Source organism: Lissotriton helveticus, chromosome 6 (assembly GCF_964261635.1).
Source record: "Lissotriton helveticus chromosome 6, aLisHel1.1, whole genome shotgun sequence".
NCBI lineage: Eukaryota > Metazoa > Chordata > Amphibia > Caudata > Salamandridae > Lissotriton > Lissotriton helveticus.
The window spans coordinates 1,494,859,138-1,494,880,550 of NC_136067.1; the positions used below are offsets into that span (position 1 = coordinate 1,494,859,138).

Consider the following 21,413-nt stretch of genomic DNA (forward strand, 5'->3'; position numbering starts at 1 on the left):
GCCGGATCCCCTCCTTTGTCGGGGGTCTGGGGATGACCTACTTGTATCATTTTCTTGCAGCGTGTCTCCTGGTGGTCCACGACTGGTTCAATGGGGGCTGGTCCGACCCGGCCTACCGGCTTGAGCTGAGTGAGCTGGTATTATCCAAAGTCCAAGCTATGATGTACGGGGGGCCCATTCCATCCCAACTACCGGACGTGACGCATTCCGTATTATTGGCCTGGCGAGCCTCGCTACGCCACACCGGCTGGACGCGTAGGTTGACCCAATGTACACCCCTCTGGCATGGGGATTGGCTCCAGGAGGTTGGTAGGCTGCGGGGGTTTAAATCGTGGGACCTCATCGGCATCTCGTAACTTGGAGACGTATGGGCTAAAGGCCATATGCTCCCCTTTCAGGAACTTCAAACCCGCTATTCCCTACATCCATCCCAATTCTATAAGTATCTACAGCTGCGGCATGCCCTCCAAGCGCACATCACTAATGACACAAAGCTCCCCGAATACAGCCCTACCGAGGCGCAGACATTGTTGGGGGACCTAGGCAAGGGGTGCATCTCCCGCATATATCGCACTTTAGTCAACAACACCCACACCTCACTGGACAAGTTGAGGGACAAATGGATGGAGTGGGTGGACCCCCTGGATGAGGTGGATTGGCGCGACGCCCTCATGGCACCCAGGACGATCACCGCCTCCGCCAAACTTAAGCTGGTCCAACTATAATACTTACATGCTGCTTACCTCACTCCCCTGCGCCTCCACCGAGCGGGTTTGCGTCTGGATACGTCATGTGCGAGGTGTGGCCATGTCCAGGCTGATTTTCTTCATGTGGTTTTGGGGGGGCCATCGAGGAGGAGCTCACGGAGGTCCTGGGGTGGGGGTTCCCCATGACCAATGTCATTCACTATTGGGGAGCACGGACGGGCTGGACGGTTCCTTGGGTCGCCCACCACTCCGCCCGCGAAGGTGGGTGGAGTGGTGGGCGACCCAAGGAAAAGCCCTTTATGTGGCAAGAGGATGTCCCAAAAAATACCGAAGGGTGCGCGGGGAAGTGGCTGATTACTGTGGAGGATTCGGATTGAATTGCCGCCTTACTTTTTTTGTGTATATCTTATGGGGTGTGCAAACCGCGGGATGCTATGATCACAAGAATGTAATTGATTTACTGCCCTCCGTGCTTTTGTTGATTTGTTCTATATGTTCGAAAACAATAAATCTGATTATCCCCAAAAAAAAAAACTTTGTAGCTGTGGTTGGCCTAGCACTGGGGATGCCTTTTGTACTAAGTTGTTCACAAAAACTAGGAATGGACCCTATTCAGGAAAGTGAGGGTAAGGGTCCGCATAACAAAATATACACTCCTTCACCATAATTTGTTTAACTCATGCACAGTAGCAACATGCAAACTTTATTCCCCATCCTGCCCAGTATGTATTTCAGTCGTAGAAAAAGAATGGGCTGCACAGTGTAGCTTTGTCTGGTGAGGCATACCCTCTAGAGACCTATTTGCTACCTCAAAAAATTCTCATTGTCCAGCCTTTTCCGCCTCACATATCTTTGAGAGATGTTCTCCTTTGGTGGAACTCCGTACTCCTATGTTCATTCCTACCTCTTCCACTGATCCTCCAGGTCCTGAAGAAAGCCACACAAAACCAAGGTCAGTTGATTTTGTTGACCCTGAATTGGACTAGGAAGGTCTGGTTCCTAGAACAGCTGCCTCTGAGCATCCACACCGTATTTCAGCTTCCTCTTTGAGATAACTTGCTGCCCCATCTTCCTGATGGATACTGTAATTGCAGATTCCTCACCCATCCACTTCCCCAAATGGACTTTACGCTATAAGTGTGGTCCTAAGTTCACTGTCACACTCTGCCAGTGGAAGATTAATTATTTTTTCCATGCTCTGCCTTCTTGACCATAGAACGTCTGATGTCAGCACCTTTACGTTGTTTGTGTCATGTGCAGAGGCAGGACCGATCTACAAAGAAGAAAAATGTGGCATTTATCTGCAAGCTGGCACCATTATAAGAATTTTCAGATCTAGTTAGCACCCTGGCAGATTCACAAGTTTAAGGCCCTATAGTTTGATAGTAAAGCCACCAGAAAGAGTGTTACAACTGGTAAGTAACCTCTTCATTTTGTTGCAGTGCAAAAGGAAGTTTCATTTTGGTTTTATATGTTGTGTTGCTGTTTGTAATTACAGGTAAAACTGGTTTGGAAAAAGAACAAGAATTTATCAGCAAGTGCATGGAAAGTCTTATGATAGCTTCCAGTAATCTAGAGCATGATGCTCAGTCAAGTCTCACAATAATTGAAAGAGGCCTTTTGATGCTGAAAACACATCTTGAAGCTTTCCGGCGTAGGTAAGGCAAATGGCGAAACCATATATGTTTGTAAGTATGTATAAAATGTAAAGCTATTTACACAGCAGCAAATAGGTCAACAGGAGAGGGTAAGAACCTAAAAGAGGAAACGCGATAAAATGAAGCAGTGCTGGGTAGGTTGCTCAGTCAGCTTGTTCCACTATCCAAAGCTACTTTAGGAGGAGCTGTTGCTGGAAGAGGATGGTGTACACTTCCTTCCTGAAGTACAGGAGTGACGAGTCTTGCCTAATCTGTTTGGAGAGAGCTTTACAGATCTATTTTCTTCTAAACACATTTCTCGATCTCGAGCCTGATTATAATCTGGTGCAGGCGATATGTTGTTTTTCTAAGTACCTGTAGTTTGCTGTCACTTATGATGTTTTTGAGTTCATAATTTTATTAGGACTACAGAAGATCTGGACTGTAATATGGGAATATATTGAGCTAGTGGGCTTCTATTAGTGGTGGCTAAGATGCTGCAAACTGAGTGTCCGAGTCCTTCGGTAAGTCAGGTGCCAAGGGTACTCTCCGGGTCATGGTCAAATGTAATAATCAGATGCCAGCCAGCATGGTGGACAGCTGCCATGAAATTCCCTTCAGGGAAAACAAGGTTTAATTGACAAAATGGTGCTAATCTAGTTGCTACTTTCAATAGTTTTCTGAGCTGTGCATTCCGGTGGAGGGTGCTGCCAGTGTGGAATCCTCAGGATTTGGCTCTATTTACAAACTGTTGAAGATGTGTTGCTGAAAGCCCGTTCCACATGTGTTTATTTTAGGAGTAGTTCAAGCTGTCTATTAATTTCATCTTCAGTAGTATAAATTTCAGGTACATCTGTTGACAACCAACCTGGATTGTGATGACGTACAAAAATGGGCAACCCAATGTACCCTTGAGGGCTCGGGCAAAAATGAAACGAAAGGGTGAATGTACCTTCAAGGGATTTGTTTTACAATCTATTTGAATTATTCATAGAATTACATTTCAGGCCAAGCGAATAGTTGCCTCTTCTCATTAGTAGATTTCAATAACTAGGGTCACAATTTAATTATTTCATGCATTGAGTCAAAATCACAATGATCAACATTAATTTAAATGCAGGACAAGGGACCTGCATAAAAATCAGAGCAAAAACGGGTGTATATAGAAAAAGTATTCACTTTATGTATTTTCAAAATAGAGTACTAAAAAATATACAGACTATGAATCCTGTTGTGATTTCCAAGATTGGACTTTTTATTTAGATGTATTATAGGAACAATTTGTAAATTCCTTTTTCATTTGAATGCACTTTGATCAATTTTAATTGTTGATATGTACCCTTTGAATTTATGAACAAAAATATATATAAAAGAAATATCTTTTTGGTAAAAAAGAGTTCGAGGCATGTGGGCTGCTAAATTCATATCTTAGCATTAGATCGCCGCCTAGTGTTGGGCTCGGATGATTGCACATTGTTGTCCTGGAAGAGTCTTCGAAGTATCCTGAGATAGGTGGCTCCTCCCCTGGACTACAGTGCGCATGGGCATCGGCTCCATCCCCAGATTGTTTTTTTCCGCCATTGGGTTCGGATGTGGTCTCGACGTCTTACTGTCGGAACCAAGTAAAACTAACTTTTAGCGGCCAAAAGGCCTCGATTTTCTTGCGTCTGTATTGTCTGCGCACGGTCTCGAGTCTTCCGTCTCTTGGAGCCGGAATAAGCGGAGTTTTCTTCGCTCTCTGAACTTTGAGGCCTTCTCATCGCGACACGACTGCAAGCCTTTTCGGACATGGAGCGGAGCCCGTTTAAGTACTGCCCGCTCTGTGGGTCCAAGTACCCACACATCGATCTACACCCCGTCTGTAACAAGTGCCTTTCGCCTGACCACGACGACGGAAAGTGCAAATTGTGTGCGCAGTTCCGCTCCAAGAAAACTCTCAAGCTTCGGCGCGCGGTGCGCTTGGAAGCTAAGCAAGCGGCCCCGGATCCGGAGAACATCTTCGGCGACCAAGACGAAGAGGTCCAGGGTCACCTTCTACAAATCTCCCCGCCGGAGACGGAGGTCGAGGCGGATCCGGGAGACGACGACGGAGTCGCGGGTCAAGGCCTTGAATACGTCGAAGAGGTAGGAGACGACGATGAGATTTATGGGGCCGCGGCAGACAGCTCGGGGGACGAGCTCTGCCCCGAAGGTTACGAAGATACCGACCGGGACACGGGATCGCCTGTCGGCCTTACCCAAGACCCGTTGCCGCAAGCCACAGCCCCGCCTTCGGGCCCGGCTACGGACTCACTTGCTGAGCAGACTGTTTCGAAAACGAAACTGAAACCATCGGGATCGACAACACCTAAAATGGCCGACCCGAAAACGAAACCGAAACTTAAGGACTCGAGTGTCCCTAAGATGGCTGCCGTGCCGGTGAAAAAGACGGTGCCCGCTACCCCATCGGCTCCGTCGACCTCCGGTCCGCAGAAGCCGAAGAAGTCCGTCGATTCCGATGCTGCAAAATCGAAACCGACGCCTGAGGAGGGGTCCTCCAAAAAAGATGGTCGGCACGGGTCAGCGGCTACGACGCCGTCCAAGCCCGCCAAAGTCGGCTCCAAGGAGGCTACGCACAAGAAGTCTGCGCCCCGGACTCAGGAATCGGAGGCGCTGAAGACGGGTTCCGCGCCCAAAGCGCACAAGGCCCACAAGGACGTCGGATCCGAGGGACCGATCAGACCATCCTCGTCAGCGACGAAACCCACTGTGAGTGAGACGTCCCTCATTGCAGACTCACTGCAAAGAATCAGGGAGAAAGCCTTTGCCCCGTCGGCTCCGATACCATCGCCGCAGCCGCAAAAGGACACTCCGGCAAAGCCTTCTGGGAAACTTCTCTTTCTTTTGCCACCTAAGGAGGCGCCGAAAGCGTTTTCAACCAAATCGGCTCCGAAACAAGTTTCTTCGCCGGCTGGCCCGCTTCCACGTCGGGTACTCGAATCAGAAGACGATTCAGAGCATTTCATCGACGCTGACACAGGCAAGCTGACCCTCTATAAGAGGAAAATCACTTCGGAGCCAGTGGACTCCTATGTCATCCCACTGAAAAAGAAGAAAGTGCCCCTTGACGCCTCAGGCCTCACGGAGCCGATCCAGCCTCCTCCAAGACTGAGCCCTACTCCCTCCCCAGAACACTCTGCGGGTGAGGGGTATGATGAGGACGAGCAGTACAATTTCCCTATCGATGAACCTGATGCACAACCGGATTCATACGATGACACTGGTGACCAGAACACCCAGGGTGTGGGGCAGGACCCGCAGCTCTTTAATGCACGTGCATCCCCGACTGAGGACTCAGCAGGCTTTCATGCACTACTTGAAAGGGCGGCAGCCAATCATGATGTGGACATGCATGCCGACCCGGTTGAGGAAGACTTCCTTTTCGACACCTTTTCAGTCTCTGAAAGGACAGTAAAGACACTTCCTATGCTAAAAGGAGTCCTCAAACATGCTGGGGACATTTTTAAGGAGCCTACAAGAGCGAGAGTGGTCAACCCTCGCATTGAAAAGAAGTACAGGCCTGCACCTGCGGACCCCGCCTACATCCGGGGACAATTGCCACTGGACTCTCTTGTGGTCGCCAATGCCAGGAAACGTGCCAACTCCCAGACAACGGGTGAAGCTCCTCCCCCGGATAAGGAGTCCAAAGTGCTAGAGGCAGGGGGCAAAAGAGTGGCTGCACAGGCATCAAACTTTTGGCGCATCGCCAATACACAGGCGCTCTTGGCGCGTTACGATAGGGCACACTACGATACCCTAGAACAGGTTGTACAACACCTGCCTCCACAGTTCCAAGAAGCTACACAACTGCTCATTAACGAAGGGAAGCTAATCTCAAACGCAGCCATCAAGTGTGCGCTTGACGCTGCAGACACAGCTGCTAGGGCTGTCAACACTAGCGTTATGCTGAGACGACAGGCGTGGCTACGCATCTCAGGCTTTAAACCGGATATTCAGACAACAATTCTTAATCAACCGGTCAATCCTGATAGTCTGTTTGGTCCAGATGTTGACACCACCCTAGAGAAAATAAAAAAGGACACGGAAACTGCTAAATCCATGGGGGCCCTGCAGTCTCAACAGTTTCGTGGCAGCAATTTTCGTCGCTCAGGTGCACGTGGGGTCACCAGAGGACAAATGGGTCAACAATCCCAGTTCTCAAAAGGTGGGGCACAATCCTCGTTCACGAAACAGAACAAGGGAGGTTACAGGAATAACAGCAACAGAGGTCGCGGCAGGGGAAACAACAACCCACGCTCCTCTACTCCAAGCAAACAGTGACTCTCTGTCACTGCCCCCCGACCACCTAACACCTGTCGGGGGGAGACTGCAGCAGTTCCTGCCCGTCTGGAAAAACATCACCACAGACAGGTGGGTGCGACAACTAGTCCAGTATGGTTATTGCCTAGAATTAAAGTCCACTCCACCCAACATCCCGCCAAGGCAAAGGCCTATGTCCGCAGAGCACTTGCTCTTATTGCAGCAGGAAGTGGTGGTGATGCTGCAAAAGGGAGCAATCGAGCAAGTGCCGGTGGGAGAGGAAGGCACAGGGGTATATTCCCTGTACTTCCTTATTCCAAAGAAGGACGGATCTCTCAGACCCATTCTAGATCTACGCCCCCTCAACCTGTACATACTATCGGAACATTTCCACATGCTTACACTGCAACAGATTCTTCCCTTGCTAAACCAAGGAGACTTCTTAGCAACCTTAGATCTCAAGGATGCGTATTTCCACATTCCACTTCACCCGTCACACAGGAAATACCTCAGGTTCACTATTCAGGGCAGGCACTACCAGTTCAAGGTCCTACCCTTCGGAGTCACAACAGCCCCGAGGGTGTTCACCAAGTGTCTGGCGACAGTAGCGGCGCACCTCAGGAGGCAGAACATCCATGTCTACCCCTACCTAGACGACTGGCTCGTACAAGCCAAGTCAGAGCAGCAGTGCGCCGCGGACATGTCAACTACAATTCACCTTCTTCACGATCTGGGTTTCTCCCTAAACTACCCAAAATCGCATCTTCAGCCGGCACATGTCCGGCAGTTCCTAGGTGCAACGATCAACACCCTGACGGCCATGGCTCAGCCAAACCAAGTCAGGATAGACAGCATGCAGGCCCTGATCCAAAGGTTCAGGCCACAACACTCGCTTCCAGCGAGAGTGTTCATGCAGTTGATAGGCATGATGGCCTCCTGCATCTTCATAGTCCCTCACGCACGGCTACACATGCGCCCGCTCCAGGAGTGCTTAGCGAATCAGTGGACACAGGCTCGTGGACAATTGACAGACCTAGTGTTGGTTACCAGTCGGGCATACGACTCTCTGCATTGGTGGACTCCACACAACCTTTGCAAGGGCCGACTGTTCCAAGAGCCTGTGCCGCAGATTGTCCTGACAACGGACGCATCTCTCCAGGGATGGGGAGCTCATGTGCTCACTTACACAGTGCAGGGACTATGGTCAACGCAGCAACAGAAGATGCACATCAACTATCTGGAGCTGATGGCAATCTTCATGGCGCTCAAGTCCTTCATTGTACATCTGTGCAACAAGGTCGTGCTAGTCCGGACGGACAACATGACCGCGATGTACTACATTCAAAAGCAGGGAGGCACCCACTCGCCACAGCTGTCTCATCTGGCTCAGAGCATGTGGAAGTGGGCCATTCAGAGGAACATTTTCCTCATGGCAGAACACCTCCCAGGAAAGGACAATCAGATGGCAGATCTGCTCAGCAGGTACAGCCATCACATGCACGAGTGGGAGTTACACCCATCTGTCCTCCACCCGTACTTCCAGCAGTGGGGTCATCCGGAGATAGACCTGTTTGCCACAAAAGAGAACGCAAAATGCCAACACTTTGCCGCCAGGTTCCCTCACCCACAGTCGCAGGGGAATGCGATATGGATGAACTGGTCAGGCAAATTTGCGTACGCTTTTCCGCCAGCCCCTCTAATACCGCTGGTCGCAAGAAAGCTAAGGCAGCACGAGATGACTCTCATCCTAGTTGCTCCAACGTGGGCGCGCCAAGCATGGTACACCACGTTCCTCGAACTCTCAGTGGTGCCGCATCAAAGACTGCGTCTCACACCCAGTCTTTTGACGCAGAACCATGGAGAAATTCAGCATCCAGATCCGCAACAGCTCAACCTGGCGATCTGGCTCCTGAGGTCCTAGAGTTTGGGTACCTTAACCTGCCTCCAGAATGCATGAGCATCATCAAGGAGGCGAGGAAACCAACTACTAGAGCATGCTATGCCGCAAAGTGGAAGCGTTTTGTCATCTACTGTACAGCCAATGACATCAACCCGCTTGATGCATCTATCCCCAACATTATCTGCTATCTGTTGCATCTTTACAAGTGCAATCTGGCGTACACTTCCATTCGGATACATCTATCCGCCATAGCGGCTTATCTTCAGAACAGGCAGCACCTCTCTGTCTTCAGAGTGCCCGCCATTAAAGCCTTCCTTGAAGGTCTGAAAAGAGTCATTCCCCCAAGGCCACCGCCAGCTCCAGTGTGGAACCTCAATGTCGTCCTCACCAGACTGATGGGACCACCATTTGAGCCACTGCACTCGTGTGAACTCCAGTTCCTTACGTGGAAAGTAGCTTTCCTTATAGCTATTACGTCTCTGAGGCGTGTCAGTGAGCTGCAGGCGCTCACAATCCAAGAGCATTCATTCAAATTCATCCAAATAGGGTAGTGCTACGCACTAACCCCAAATTCCTTCCGAAGGTGGTGTCACAGTTTCATCTAAACCAAACTATTGACTTACCAGCATTCTTTCAAAACCCGCAAACGGTGGCGGAAAGAATGCTCCATACCTTAGATGTACGGAGGGCGTTGATGTACTACATAGACAGAACACAACCCTTTAGAAAGACAAAACAACTCTTTGTTGCCTTCGCACCACAACACAAAGGCAACCCAATTTCCAAAGCAGGGATAGCCAGGTGGATTGTTAAGTGCATCCAGATATGTTATCAAAAAGCCAAGCGCACTTTAACAATACCCCCCAGAGCGCACTCCACACGCAAACTGGGGGCATCCATGGCTTTCCTAGGGAACATTCCTTTAGAGGATATTTGCAGAGCAGCCACGTGGGTCACACCACATACTTTCACAAAACACTACTGTGTTGATGTGCATTCCAAGCAGCAAGCAGCTGTAGGACAGGCTGTTCTCAAGACACTTTTTCAGGTTTCTGCAGCTGGCACGGGCAACCGCCGCTGATGGAGGGACTGCTATGTATTCTATGCTAAGATATGAATTTAGCAGCCCACATGCCTCGAACTGAATATGCTACTTACCAGTATGCATCTGTTCTTGGCATGTAGGGCTGCTAACATTCATATCGCCCGCCCTCCTCCCCGGTGCCTGTCGCAGCTGCAGATATACTATTGTATTTATTCATTAGCATGGACATCCTTTACACTTTTCACTCCATCTTCTGCCACAATGGCGAAAAACAATCTGGGGATGGAGCCGATGCCCATGCGCACTGTAGTCCAGGGGAGGAGCCACCTATCTCAGGATACTTCGAAGACTCTTCCAGGACAACAATGTGCAATCATCCGAGCCCAACACTAGGCGGCGATCTAATGCTAAGATATGAATGTTAGCAGCCCTACATGCCAAGAACAGATGCATACTGGTAAGTAGCATATTCATTTCCAGTGTTGCTTTTTTGCTTTGTTGCTCTTTTTTGTCTTATAGCTAGGCAAACAATATAGTTGTGAACAGATACCAATTGTGTTGTATCAGATTAATTGACACAAATAAGACTTAAGTCTGATTTCTGTGAAATATCTTTTTAAATAAATTCCCTTGCTGGTCACAAGGAAGCTGGATTATGGAAAGAGCCTCTATGCCGAGATTAACATAAAATTCAAACCAGAAGGCTGCCGACCATATAGAACTCGGTGGCCAGAATCACTGTCCACCTCACATGCTGCACTCACATCACACCACAACTGAAGGAGCTCTACTGACTCCCCATCCACAAATGAGCACAATTCAATATCCTCACCCAATCGTTTAACACAGTACATCATACTGATCCAGCATACCTCAGCAATCGCATCTGCTTTCATAAGCCTTCCAGATGCCTCTTCTCATCCTGACTCCTACTTGCACAAATTCCACGCACATGGAAAATCCGATCTGATGCTCACAACTTGTCCTAAATCGCTCCTAAAGCATGGAATGACCTGCCGCTACATTTAAGAGCCTCCTCTTCACTTCTTGAATTCCACAAAAAACTGCCTTTGAGTAGTGTGACAAGGTCCTAGTTTTGGCTAGGCTCACACCTGCTCAGCGCCAGGATACCCTGCTGGGTGATAGAGCGCTCTACAAATCTGCAAAGCTTAACATGATTTCCTTGTCATACTATTTCTTCAGGCCCTCCACCTTGTAAAGTACTGGTTTCGATCTGTTCAAGAGATGCGTTATCTGCAGGTAGGAGTTTCTATCTGAAGAAAAGGTTACTCACTTTTGTTAACAATCTTTCTAGATACCGGCAGATTCCTCATAGCTCCCACTGCCTTCCCATTCTGAAGGATAGTTATAGACCACATTAAAAGGTTCCATCTAGATTGTTGCACTGAACTGCAACAATTGATGTATTCCTTTGTCTCTGCCTCTAAGGGTATGGCAAAATGGACAAGGATCTGATGTTGATTCACTGGAGTGAGCGCTTTATGGCTCCATTGGTGTCACCATGGCATTTTCTTGTACAGTTTTGGGGCCAGTGCCCCTTACTGGTGCAGGAAAGCTATGAAAAAGTTTCTAGATTCTGAGTAGCACATGTGGATATTTGACAGATAAGGAATCCTCAGGTAGATTTAGTATCCACAGAAAATATTGTTTTATTTTCTACACTAGAAAGACAATTTTACCTCTAAACCCTTACATTACAGAGAGAAAAATGAAGCAAGAGGTGCCTGTTGGGACAAGAGCGCACAAAGTAAAAAAAATAAATAAATAAAGCTGTACTGCTTCTTTAAGGAGTCATCTACCAGCATGCACTGTACTGATAGTATGCCTCAGCCTCAGTTATTTTTTCCAGCTTGCGCTAAGAGGATGTCAGAACATTTCTGGGGATTCTCATACTATTTATATATAGTAATATTTCTAAGAATCTGCTTGCTTTCACCTTCATTCAATATTTCATACATCTGGAAATCTTTTTACTCATCCACTCTCTATGAGATCGATGCAGAGACCTTCCTGTTTATGTCCATTGAGGAGATTGATGTTCAGGCAGTTGTCTACATCTAGTTGTTGTAGTTCTCCTTCATGGAGGCTTTCCTTTAAGACACCTGTATCACCTTTGCCATCAAATATACTAAGGATGATTATCCCAGGAGACAATACTATTTAGGAGCTTCTTATGCCTTTCGGCCTTCCATCTTCATCCTCCCCCGCCATACGGAAAGCAATCTAACAATGGAGCTGATGCCCATAATTACAAGTCACAGGAGGAGTCTCTATACCTCGGGACTCAAAAGACTTCTTTGAAGAAAAACAAGTTGCTCATATCAGAGCGCAACACTAGATGGGAGGAGTATGCAGAGCATGTGAATCTGCAGCAATGCATGCCATGAACAAATGCTTACAGGGTAAGTAACATATTCTATACAGACAGAGGTGCCCCAGTTCTCGGTCTCAATTATAATGGAGACATTGCACCCAAGGGCTACTCCAAGAACATTATTTCCCAGTGGTACCAGGCTTTGCTGTACTTACAGAGGATTTTTTTTACTCTGGATTTACTGAAAATAAGTACTCCAAGATTATTAAAGAAGTAATGGAAGTTCAAAACTCTATGATAAAGACCAGGTATGTTTATGGTAGGCACATAGGCCAGACTCTTAGTCTAGGTGGTCAGAAAGAGACATTCTTCTGCACTGACGGAGACATCCGTACTGCCAGACAGAGAAAGAAGAAAGCACATTCCACTCATTCCATAGGTACCAAAGTGGCTTTCCCTGTTGTATATACAGACATATGTAAGTATAGCTTTGTTCTAGACATCTCAGGCCACCGCTTTAGGGAATCTGAAAGAAACACGTTAGTTATAGATTCCTTAACTTAGAATTACCCCCAGGCGTCAGACTGGATCCGGAAAAAAAAATTCTTTTCTTCAGCAGTACCTCTGCATGTCCGAAGGTGTCGTTGGACGGCTCCGCGTTAGTCGTTGGCGTCGTGGTTGCCGGGATGATGTTGCAGCACCTATTTAGACGCCTTGTTTTGAGTCTTTTACCCCGAACAGGTGAACGAGGGCTGCCCGGTTTCAAGGCCTGAGGTTCCTGTAACCGATAGATGTTGGTGACGGATCCGCACCACATGTGCCACTTTTGCCTGGTGCGCGACCATAACCCCAAGTCATGCTCCGACTGCTGGAGCAGTCCCGAAAGCTGCTCTAACACAAAAGGTCTGCTCCGCTCCGTTCGAAGTCGCGGTCGAGAGGGAGGTCAATGGACCAGTCGCGGAGCCACCACCATTCCGGTTCCAGGTCATCGAAGTCTTTGCACTCAGGGTCGGGTAAGTCGAAGCATAAGAAGAAGTCAAAGAAGCATCGCTGCTCTTCGACCTCTCGTCGTCGGTCGGGCGGGTGATCCGACGAGGCACGCAGGTGGTGCCACACCTGCGACCCCACCGGCGCACCTTCGGGCCCCACGGGCTCGGTTTGGGGGCCTGGGTTTAAGCTGCCGGCGGCTCCGGCACAGGTGCCGCAGGCTCTCGTTGAATCCAGACCTGGATCTGGATTGGCGCCGATTGACCTCATTACGCCTCCGCTGGCGCCGCTTCCTCCGCCACCCCGGCCTCCATCCTGATGTGGACACGGAGCCGAACGACGTCGGATCTGGTGCCGGGTGGGGTTTTCATGCCCCTGTTCTCTCCTGGGGTCCCATTCCAACAACAGTGGCACCCAGAGGATGCTGAGGAGGACTGGGAGGGGTCAGGTGACCCTTTAACTGACCAGCTAGATACTGAGCAGGACTGGAGAGAGGAACTGGGGAATGCCAGTGGTCTTGACACTTCACCCGACCTTGGCATGTTGTCTCCTCCTACCGTGGCTACGGAGGAGGGATCGTCATATGCTGTGGTGTTGCGTCGGGCGGCCGAGGCTCTCAATCTCGAGCTTCCTACGGTGGCAGTCAGGACTAACCTCTTAATTGTGGTGCTTCAACTGGCAGCGAGCTCTTCGGAGCCCCTGCTGCCGTTTAATGAGGCCCTCATCGACGTTCTTTTGGGCACGTTGTCCAGGCCCAACACGGGCCTCCCGTGGACAGGATGATTGCCCGACACCCCGGCTACGAGCGACTCCACTATCCTCTCCCAACACCCCACCCCGGAGAGCTTGGTAGTCCAAGCCTCCACCTCCAAAAGCGTGCTCCCTAATGCTCCACCGGAAAGGGAATCCAAAAAGCTGGACCATCTTGGCAAGAAAATGTTCTCTTCCACCAGCTTAGGACTGCGGTTTGTAAACACTGCTCGTCTCTTGGGCTGTTATTCGCACGCAGCGTGGGATACGGTGGCACAAGTGCTACGTCTGTGTCTTTAGAAGGCCCGGGCAGGGCTCTCCCAGGCTGTTGCCGCCAGGAGGGATGCAGCAAAGTTTACAATATGTTGTGGGCTGGAGACCGCCGACTCTCTGGGCAGGACAATTTCAACGTCGGTAGCGCTTCGTCGCTACGCCTGGATGCGGTCCACTGGCTTTTCAGGGGATGTCCAGAACACCTTGAGGGACATGCCTTTTGATGGGCGTCGCCTTTTTGGCGACAAAGTAGACAACGCCCTAGAGCGCTTTAAGGACTCTCTGGCTATGGCCAAGTCCTTGGGCCTCACTACCCATCCTGTGCAGCCGGCTTTTCGCCCCTTTCGTGACTTCGGAAGGGGTACCCGCTACGTTCTACCCAGGGCCACAGACGGCAGCAAGTTACATAGCCTAGGCGCGGCTGGGGACGTGGAAACAACCAGCGAGGTTCCAGGGGCCAGCGGGCGGGCCAGTCCACCCCCCCCCCCTGCAACGGCCTACAAACGAATTTATTTTAGACAAAAACAGTGGTTCTGTCGGAACATAAGACAATTTCTTTGTATACTTAACTATTTTCCATAATCTTTGTGTATTTCACATCATTATTCATGGAAATACTGTATGCAACATATGTAAAAAGAACACTCACCACAGTTCGGATTTTTTGCAAGAGTTTTCTTATTTTCAAATGTCTTGCAAGAGTTAATCAAACATAAAAATAGGCTGTCCAAAACAATAGTGACATGGAATCACAGATGGAGTGATGTGCTGGGGTGAGTGGTAGTGACAGGTGATGATCTGACTATGTGGTGACACAATAACATATAAAAACATAGATTATCATCAGTCCATAATTTGAAATCAATGGTCTCAACAACACGATTATTCTTTCTTTCGGTTGAAACATAGTATGGACAGATTGATAGTACAACGTCGACTACCGAATCGGTATATTTACCGATTCGGTAAATTTGATATGTAGGTGGGACTCTTCTGAGTCCCACAAGCCTTACCGAATCGGTATTTTACCATCAAATCCATTTGATAGTAAAATACCGATTCCGGTGTGCATGCACATGTGTGCATGCACACCTATGCCATATGACAGGCAGACCTGCCCTTAGGGCATGTATGCCTGCCACATGGCACCCGAGCCTCTTTTGGGGGTGCCAGAGGGTGTCAAAGTGACACCCCCTGCACCCTTGTGAAAGTCGGTATTTACCGATTCGGTAAATACCGAATCGGTAATGCCCATTCATTCCTATGGGCTTCAAAGCCCATAGGAATGAATGGGCATTACCGGTCGGTATTTACCGAATCGGTAAATACCGAATTTTTCCGATTCGGAAAAAAAACATCTGGATTGTCCTACATGTCCCCCCTTCATATTTACCGACTCTTAAATACCGAATCAGTAAAATTCGGTATTTAAGAGTCGGTAAATATGATTTACCTACATCTGGGCCCTATTGTCTAGGCCTCCTCTGCCAGAGTTTCGTACAGCAGCAGGCGGCCTATCTTGTGTCTGTGGCTGCAGCATCCATTTTGTGATGCCAGAGTTCTGATAAGCTGGTACCGGGTGTACAGGTGTGGCCATGTTTCTCCCTCAAGGAGGGTGGAATCATACCTCCGCCGCCAGTACTGGCAGGTAGATATGATTCCAAGGTGTTTGATACCAAACACAACATTTTTCCTTTCAGCCATTCCAAAGTTAGCATTTACCGCAAGGTTATAATGCACTTAAGAGTTTATGATCTGGCTGTAGCACAGAACAACCCCGGAGAATAGACTCCGAAGGCTGCAGAGGGGCCCTGCTCATGCATGAGCACCCTCACACACAAAAAACAGCACCCTGCCTTCAGGATTGATAAGGCCTGCCATAGGGGTGACTGATAGGTTTATATGTGCAGTGATATAAGGTAGATATAGGGAACCTATATCTAAGTAAGGGGTGCATACACCACCTTACACAGGCTTCTGTAGCAGACCTGTTGTGTCAGGTTTGCTACAGAAGCCTGTAGCAGACCTGTTATGCCACCCCTGGGCAGCCTTTCGGAAGGCTGCCCAGGGTGGCATAATACTTGCTTCAGCCCCTAGTAGGCCTCTAGGGTATCTATGCCCTGGGTACCTAGTGTACCATATACTAGGGACTCATAAGGGTACCCCAGTATCTAATCTGGAGTGTACCTAAAGTACATGGAATCATTTTAGAAAGGAAGCAGCTAGGCTGGGGTCCTGGATAGCAGGGCCCTAGCCAGACTAAAGTTGAAAAACAGTGAAACATCAGCAAAAAGTGGGGGTAACTGGAGGACGTTGGGGGAAGGGAAGGGGGAGGGGGGAGTTTTGGGGAGGAAATTATAGATTGATGAAGCATCATGATGGACGGTGTAATTGTTGTAACACTGTATAACACTGCCTACTGTATACTGATGTGTGATATGAGAAAAGTTAATAAATAAAATAAAAATAGAAAAAAAAAAGTGGGGGTAACTATAAGAAGCAGATCCTACTCTCCTACAATTCCTTTGTTCTGTCCGAGGAAGTGTAGTGCAGGTGTTAACTGACAACACTACCACCATGTGGTATTGCAACAAACATGGGCGGGGTGGGGTCGTGCACCCAATGTCAGGAGGCCCCTCCGCCTTTGGACATGGCTGGAACATCAAGGCATTTCCTTGGTGGTTCAACACCTGGCAGGTTCTCTGAACGCAGGGCGGATGAACTCAGCCGCAGGTGCATGATGGATTGCGAATAGCGTCTTCACTTGGAGGTGGTGCATGGTCTCTTTCAACAGTGGGGAGAGCCTTGGTTAGATCTATCCGCCACCGAAGAGAACGCGCAATGTCAGCAATTCTGCGCATTGGAATTTCCAAGGCGGCACTAGCTAGGAGACACTTTTCGTCGCAAGTGGAGTTGCAGTCTGTTGTATGCTTTTTGCCTATACCACTTCTGCCTAGAGTGCTGAAGAAGATTGAGCGTGACTGGGCCCAAGTCATTCTTGTGGCTCCGGATTGGGCACGAAGAGTCTGGTATCCCGAGCTGCTCAACATGGCCATCGGTACTCTGGTCAGACTGCCTCTTCGGGAGGATTTTCTGTCACAGCAGCAGGGGACGGTCCTCCATCCGAACCTGGCCAGTCTCCACCTCCTTGTTCGGAGATTGATCGGCGGCAGTTGACGATTTTTGACCTGCATCCCGAAGTTTGTGGGGTAATCTTGGCAGCAAGGCCTCCCTCCACAAAGACAGTATACGCCTGCAGGTGGAACAGAGTTGTGGCATGGTGCACAGCAAAGGCTGCTGATCCCGTTCTACCCCTCTTTCTGAAGTACTCTTGTTCCTTCTCTGTTTTGCCCAGCAGGGCTCTGCTCTGGGCACTATCAAGGCCTACCTTTCTGCCATCTCTGCCTTTCTCCGGCTGCCAGATCAGCCTTCTCTTTTCATGTCTCCGGTAGTTAACCGTTTCTTAAAGGGCTTACATCTTTTCCCTCCAATCCCTTTCGTTATGCCTCAGTGGGACTTGAATCTTGTGCTAACTTATTTAATGTGTGCTCCCTTTTAGCCGCTTCATAACTGTCCTTTACGTCTCTTGACTCTTAAAACTGCTTTCCTGGTAGCCATCACTTATGCTAGAAGGGTGAATGAGCTCCAGGCTCTTTCTTCGAAACCTCCTTTTTTGTCTGTTCATCAGGATAAGGTGGTTCTCAGGACCCGTTCATCCTTTCTTCCTAAGGTGGTCACTGCTTTCCACATCGGGCATACCATTGCTTTGCCCAACTTCTTTCCACCTCTGCATCCTTGAAAGGAAGAGAGGCTCCACCGTCTGGACCCAAAGCGTGCGCTTTCCTTCTATCTGGATCACACCAAACAGTTCCAGGTGAATGATTGTTTTGTTGACTACATGGGTGCAAAGAAGGGTCGGGCCGTACACAAACGTACCATTTCTCGATGGGTCGTGATGTGTATTAAGGCTTGTTAATCTTTAGCTTAAAAGGAGCCTCCAGTGGGGCTACGCGCTCACTCCACCAGGGCGACAGCAGCCACTACTGCCTTGGGAAGAGGAGAGCCTCTGAATGACACCTGTCAGGCGGCCACATGGGCATCGCTGCACATGTTCACCAAACACTACTGCCTGGACAGCCAAGTCCGGAAAGACAGCTTCTTTGGCCGTTCTGTTCTCCAGGACTTTCTGGTGTGAACTTGGTTTGCAGACTCACCACCGGGGTTGGTATTGCTGGGGTATGTATTCTAAGGTAAGGTATCTATAACTAACGTGTTTCTTTCAGATGCACAAGTTACTTACCTTTGGTAATGATATATCTGTAAGAAACATTAGTTAGTTATAGATTCCTTACTGCCCCACCTATCCTCCCCGTTCTGCAAACTGATTTCTAGTGTTAAGGATATCCTTTCAGGGCCCTAGTTTTGTGCACCAATGGTCCGTGTCTTGCATGGCTCTGCGTTTCTGGCGCAGAAAGTCGTGTACAGAACTGACGTCAGGGCGCGAGGGCGGCGTCTAAGTAGCTGCCGTGACATCATCCCGGTGACGCCGACGACGGACACGGAGCCGACCGATGCCACCTTCGGACGCGCAGAGGTACTGCTGACTAAATAAAAAAACTTTCTAGATCCAGTCTGACGCTTGGGGGTAATTCTAAGGTAAGGAATCTATAACTAACTAATGTTTCTTACAGATATATCGTTACCGAAGGTAAGTAACTTGTGCTTTAGGTACTGTATTTTAGTCTATGCACAGCATGTAATCTACAGCTGTACGTGTTGCCAACAAAACATTTTTCTTACCTAGGTCACTGGGTTTGCAGATCTGTAGATAGATATAGGCCCTAGCCACCTCCATGAATGTGAGCAGACCGGAAGCCATCCAGTAACTTTTAATCATACTTTTTCTTCTTGTACTTAGCAACACGTTGTTCCTTTCTCAGTACACATAAATTACAAAACTTTGCATCTCTGCACACACTAGCCCATGGAGGGAAAAAGACAATCCGAGGTAAAGTCTGTGTCCTGGTGCATAGTGATTTTCAGGACAAGGTAATATTAGTCACCTTGAAATCAAAACCTTCTCCTCAAAGAAAAACGGCTGGTAAAGTTAATTTAAACTAGGCATGTGCAGAGAATTTGAATCTATATCACTACACCCACCAAACAGATTGTTGCAGGTAATTAATATTTTCCTTTAAAGCAAAATGGATGTTTCCTACAGACATTTCTTTATTATCCGACTATCCATGGCTCTGTAAAAAGTGTTGGTTGCATGTTTTTTATTGAAGCCAGTTGAATAAAGCAAACTATTTATAATTGTTTACATTTGCTACTTAAGGTTTGCATATCACCTGAGGCAGTGGCAGATTGAAGGCACTGGCATCAGCAGTCACTTGAAGGCTCTTAGTGACAAGCAGTCATTACCTTTAAGAATTGTTTGCCAGCCAGCTGGGCTTCCTGACAAGGTAAACCTGCACCTAATGCAAACTTGTTTGTTCTTTTTAATTCACGTTTTTATTGTTTTCCGATATTTGTTTTTTTGAAAATCTTTGTGTTTTTGTTTTGGTGTAGATGACAATTGAAATGTATCCTAGTGATCAGGTAGCTGATCTGAGGGCAGAGGTTACTCATTGGTATGAAAACTTGCAGAAAGAGCAGCTTAACCAGCAAGCACAACTCCAGGAATTTGGACAAAGCAGTCGGAAGGACTTTCCTGGTAAAGCAAGTTTGAAATATCACCAGTCTGTTTTGTTTCTTGAAAATAAAGTACAGGTCTTATAGGGTGAAAGAAGTGTGTTCGTCAGTTGTGCTACTTCATGGCTTTTACTGTTTTGTATTTTGCAGTTACTTATGCCTAATCTTTGCAAGTCATGTTTTGCTTATGTGAGCAGTATTTATTCTTGTTCTCTGTTGTGAAGCGCTTTTTAATATTCTAGAGCTAGAAGCACGAGTTGAAGGAAAGAGGTGGGGCTAGGGCTTCCACAGGGTGATTGCATTCAGCTGGATGGGGCATTCTCAATGTGACAGTAATCAGAGGACCTCTTGGCATGTGGCTATGACTAGGGTGAAATTCAGAGACAGGAAATGGTAGTGTAGGCCAGATATATGATCTCCAGGAGGTCTTAGAAATGGGACAAGTGAGTAGTTGTGGGTTTTCATACCCAGAACCTGCCTGAAAGGCTGACCTAGGAATGCCATCTGTAGAACATTAACTTGTGTTGCAGCCTTATTTATGACAGATGGGCTTTATTTCATCAAGTAATAATAATAAACTGTGGCTTGTCATTCACCTTGTTGTCTAAGGATAGATTTTATGTGTTTAAAATGCATAATTCTGTTGGCAAAGTAGACATGGATATAGGAAAGTTCTTAAAGCATTAACAGGCTTACACGGGGGTAAGTGTAGGGGAGCAGTTGCAGCTGCTTAGGGGTAGAGTGGAACTATGTTTCATCCAACTGTTTTTATTGGTGATTGATCACTCACATTGCCTGCCTACTTACCTAGTCAGTCAAGTGGCAAACCCCTTAAAAATCCAGAAATATTTACAAAGTTGCCCCCATAAAATCATGTGCTTATTCACAACTCTGGTTCCCTGAAAAACAACAAAAAAATGTCCCAAAATGGAGGCGTGAAAGGTGGAGGAAGGAAAGGGTGCGTGCTCCAAGATCCAGTTAATACCCCTCAAGGGAGAATTAATTACTCCTATATATAGTGTCCCTTCCAACACCCCTCAGCCACCGAAAGGATAAGCATTCATCACAGCTATAAAATCTCCACCGCTATGTATACCACAGAAATAGGTTGGAGAAATTCCCAGCCTCATCAGTATCCCCTGACTGTCAGAACCCATGAGCTCTTTAGTTTGTAAAAAGATGTAATCTTTTTCCGCTCATTTCTTACTCTGAGCCAGGCGGGGAACCATGTTTCTCTTCCAGGGGACCCTCATCAATAGTCATAAGCACGGAAAATTCCCGCCCATATGCGGGGACCCTGGAAATAATATAAAAATTATATATGGAAATCACATATATACAGCTCTACATATATGTATGTACATATATAATATTTTCTCATAACAATGCAGCACCCCATAGGAGGCTACACAATGGAATTACCCATATAAAGATTATTTGCAAACATCTAAAAAACACATGAGGGCAAGTAACACTTAAACTCTGTTTTTTAGTGAGCCAAACACTCATATATATTGAAAACTGCAAATAAAGTAGTCATTGTTAGCCTACAGGCTGCATTGCAAACCAAAAGCATAGAAAATGAAAGCATTCTCAACAAAACTGGCACCGTGCCTTTAAGGCAGCAATGACCCTGGGCTTCCCATCAAGCCTCAGGGGTGACAGTTAGGTCAGTTGTTCTTTCCGGCTCCTTCAGTCAGGACCCTGGATTTTCAGCTCCTTCCTTTTTTGACTTTTTGTCAAAAATATTCTGATAATCCAAGTTTTTCACTTTCACTCGACGTCT

At 47.8% G+C, this 21,413-nt stretch overlaps 1 protein-coding gene across 2 annotated transcripts in view; it reads left to right on the forward strand.

The window, feature by feature from the left end:
* The window catches only part of USP34 (ubiquitin specific peptidase 34), a 2,681,755-nt gene that overhangs the window by 610,525 nt on the left and 2,049,817 nt on the right, over positions 1-21,413 (forward strand). For both annotated transcript variants that reach the window (XM_078649291.1, XM_078649292.1), the window contains exons 24-26: positions 2,206-2,365; positions 19,272-19,398; positions 19,505-19,649. In XM_078649291.1, the coding sequence (XP_078505417.1) occupies positions 2,206-2,365; positions 19,272-19,398; positions 19,505-19,649 (432 nt within the window). The remainder of the gene's footprint in view (positions 1-2,205; positions 2,366-19,271; positions 19,399-19,504; positions 19,650-21,413) is intronic.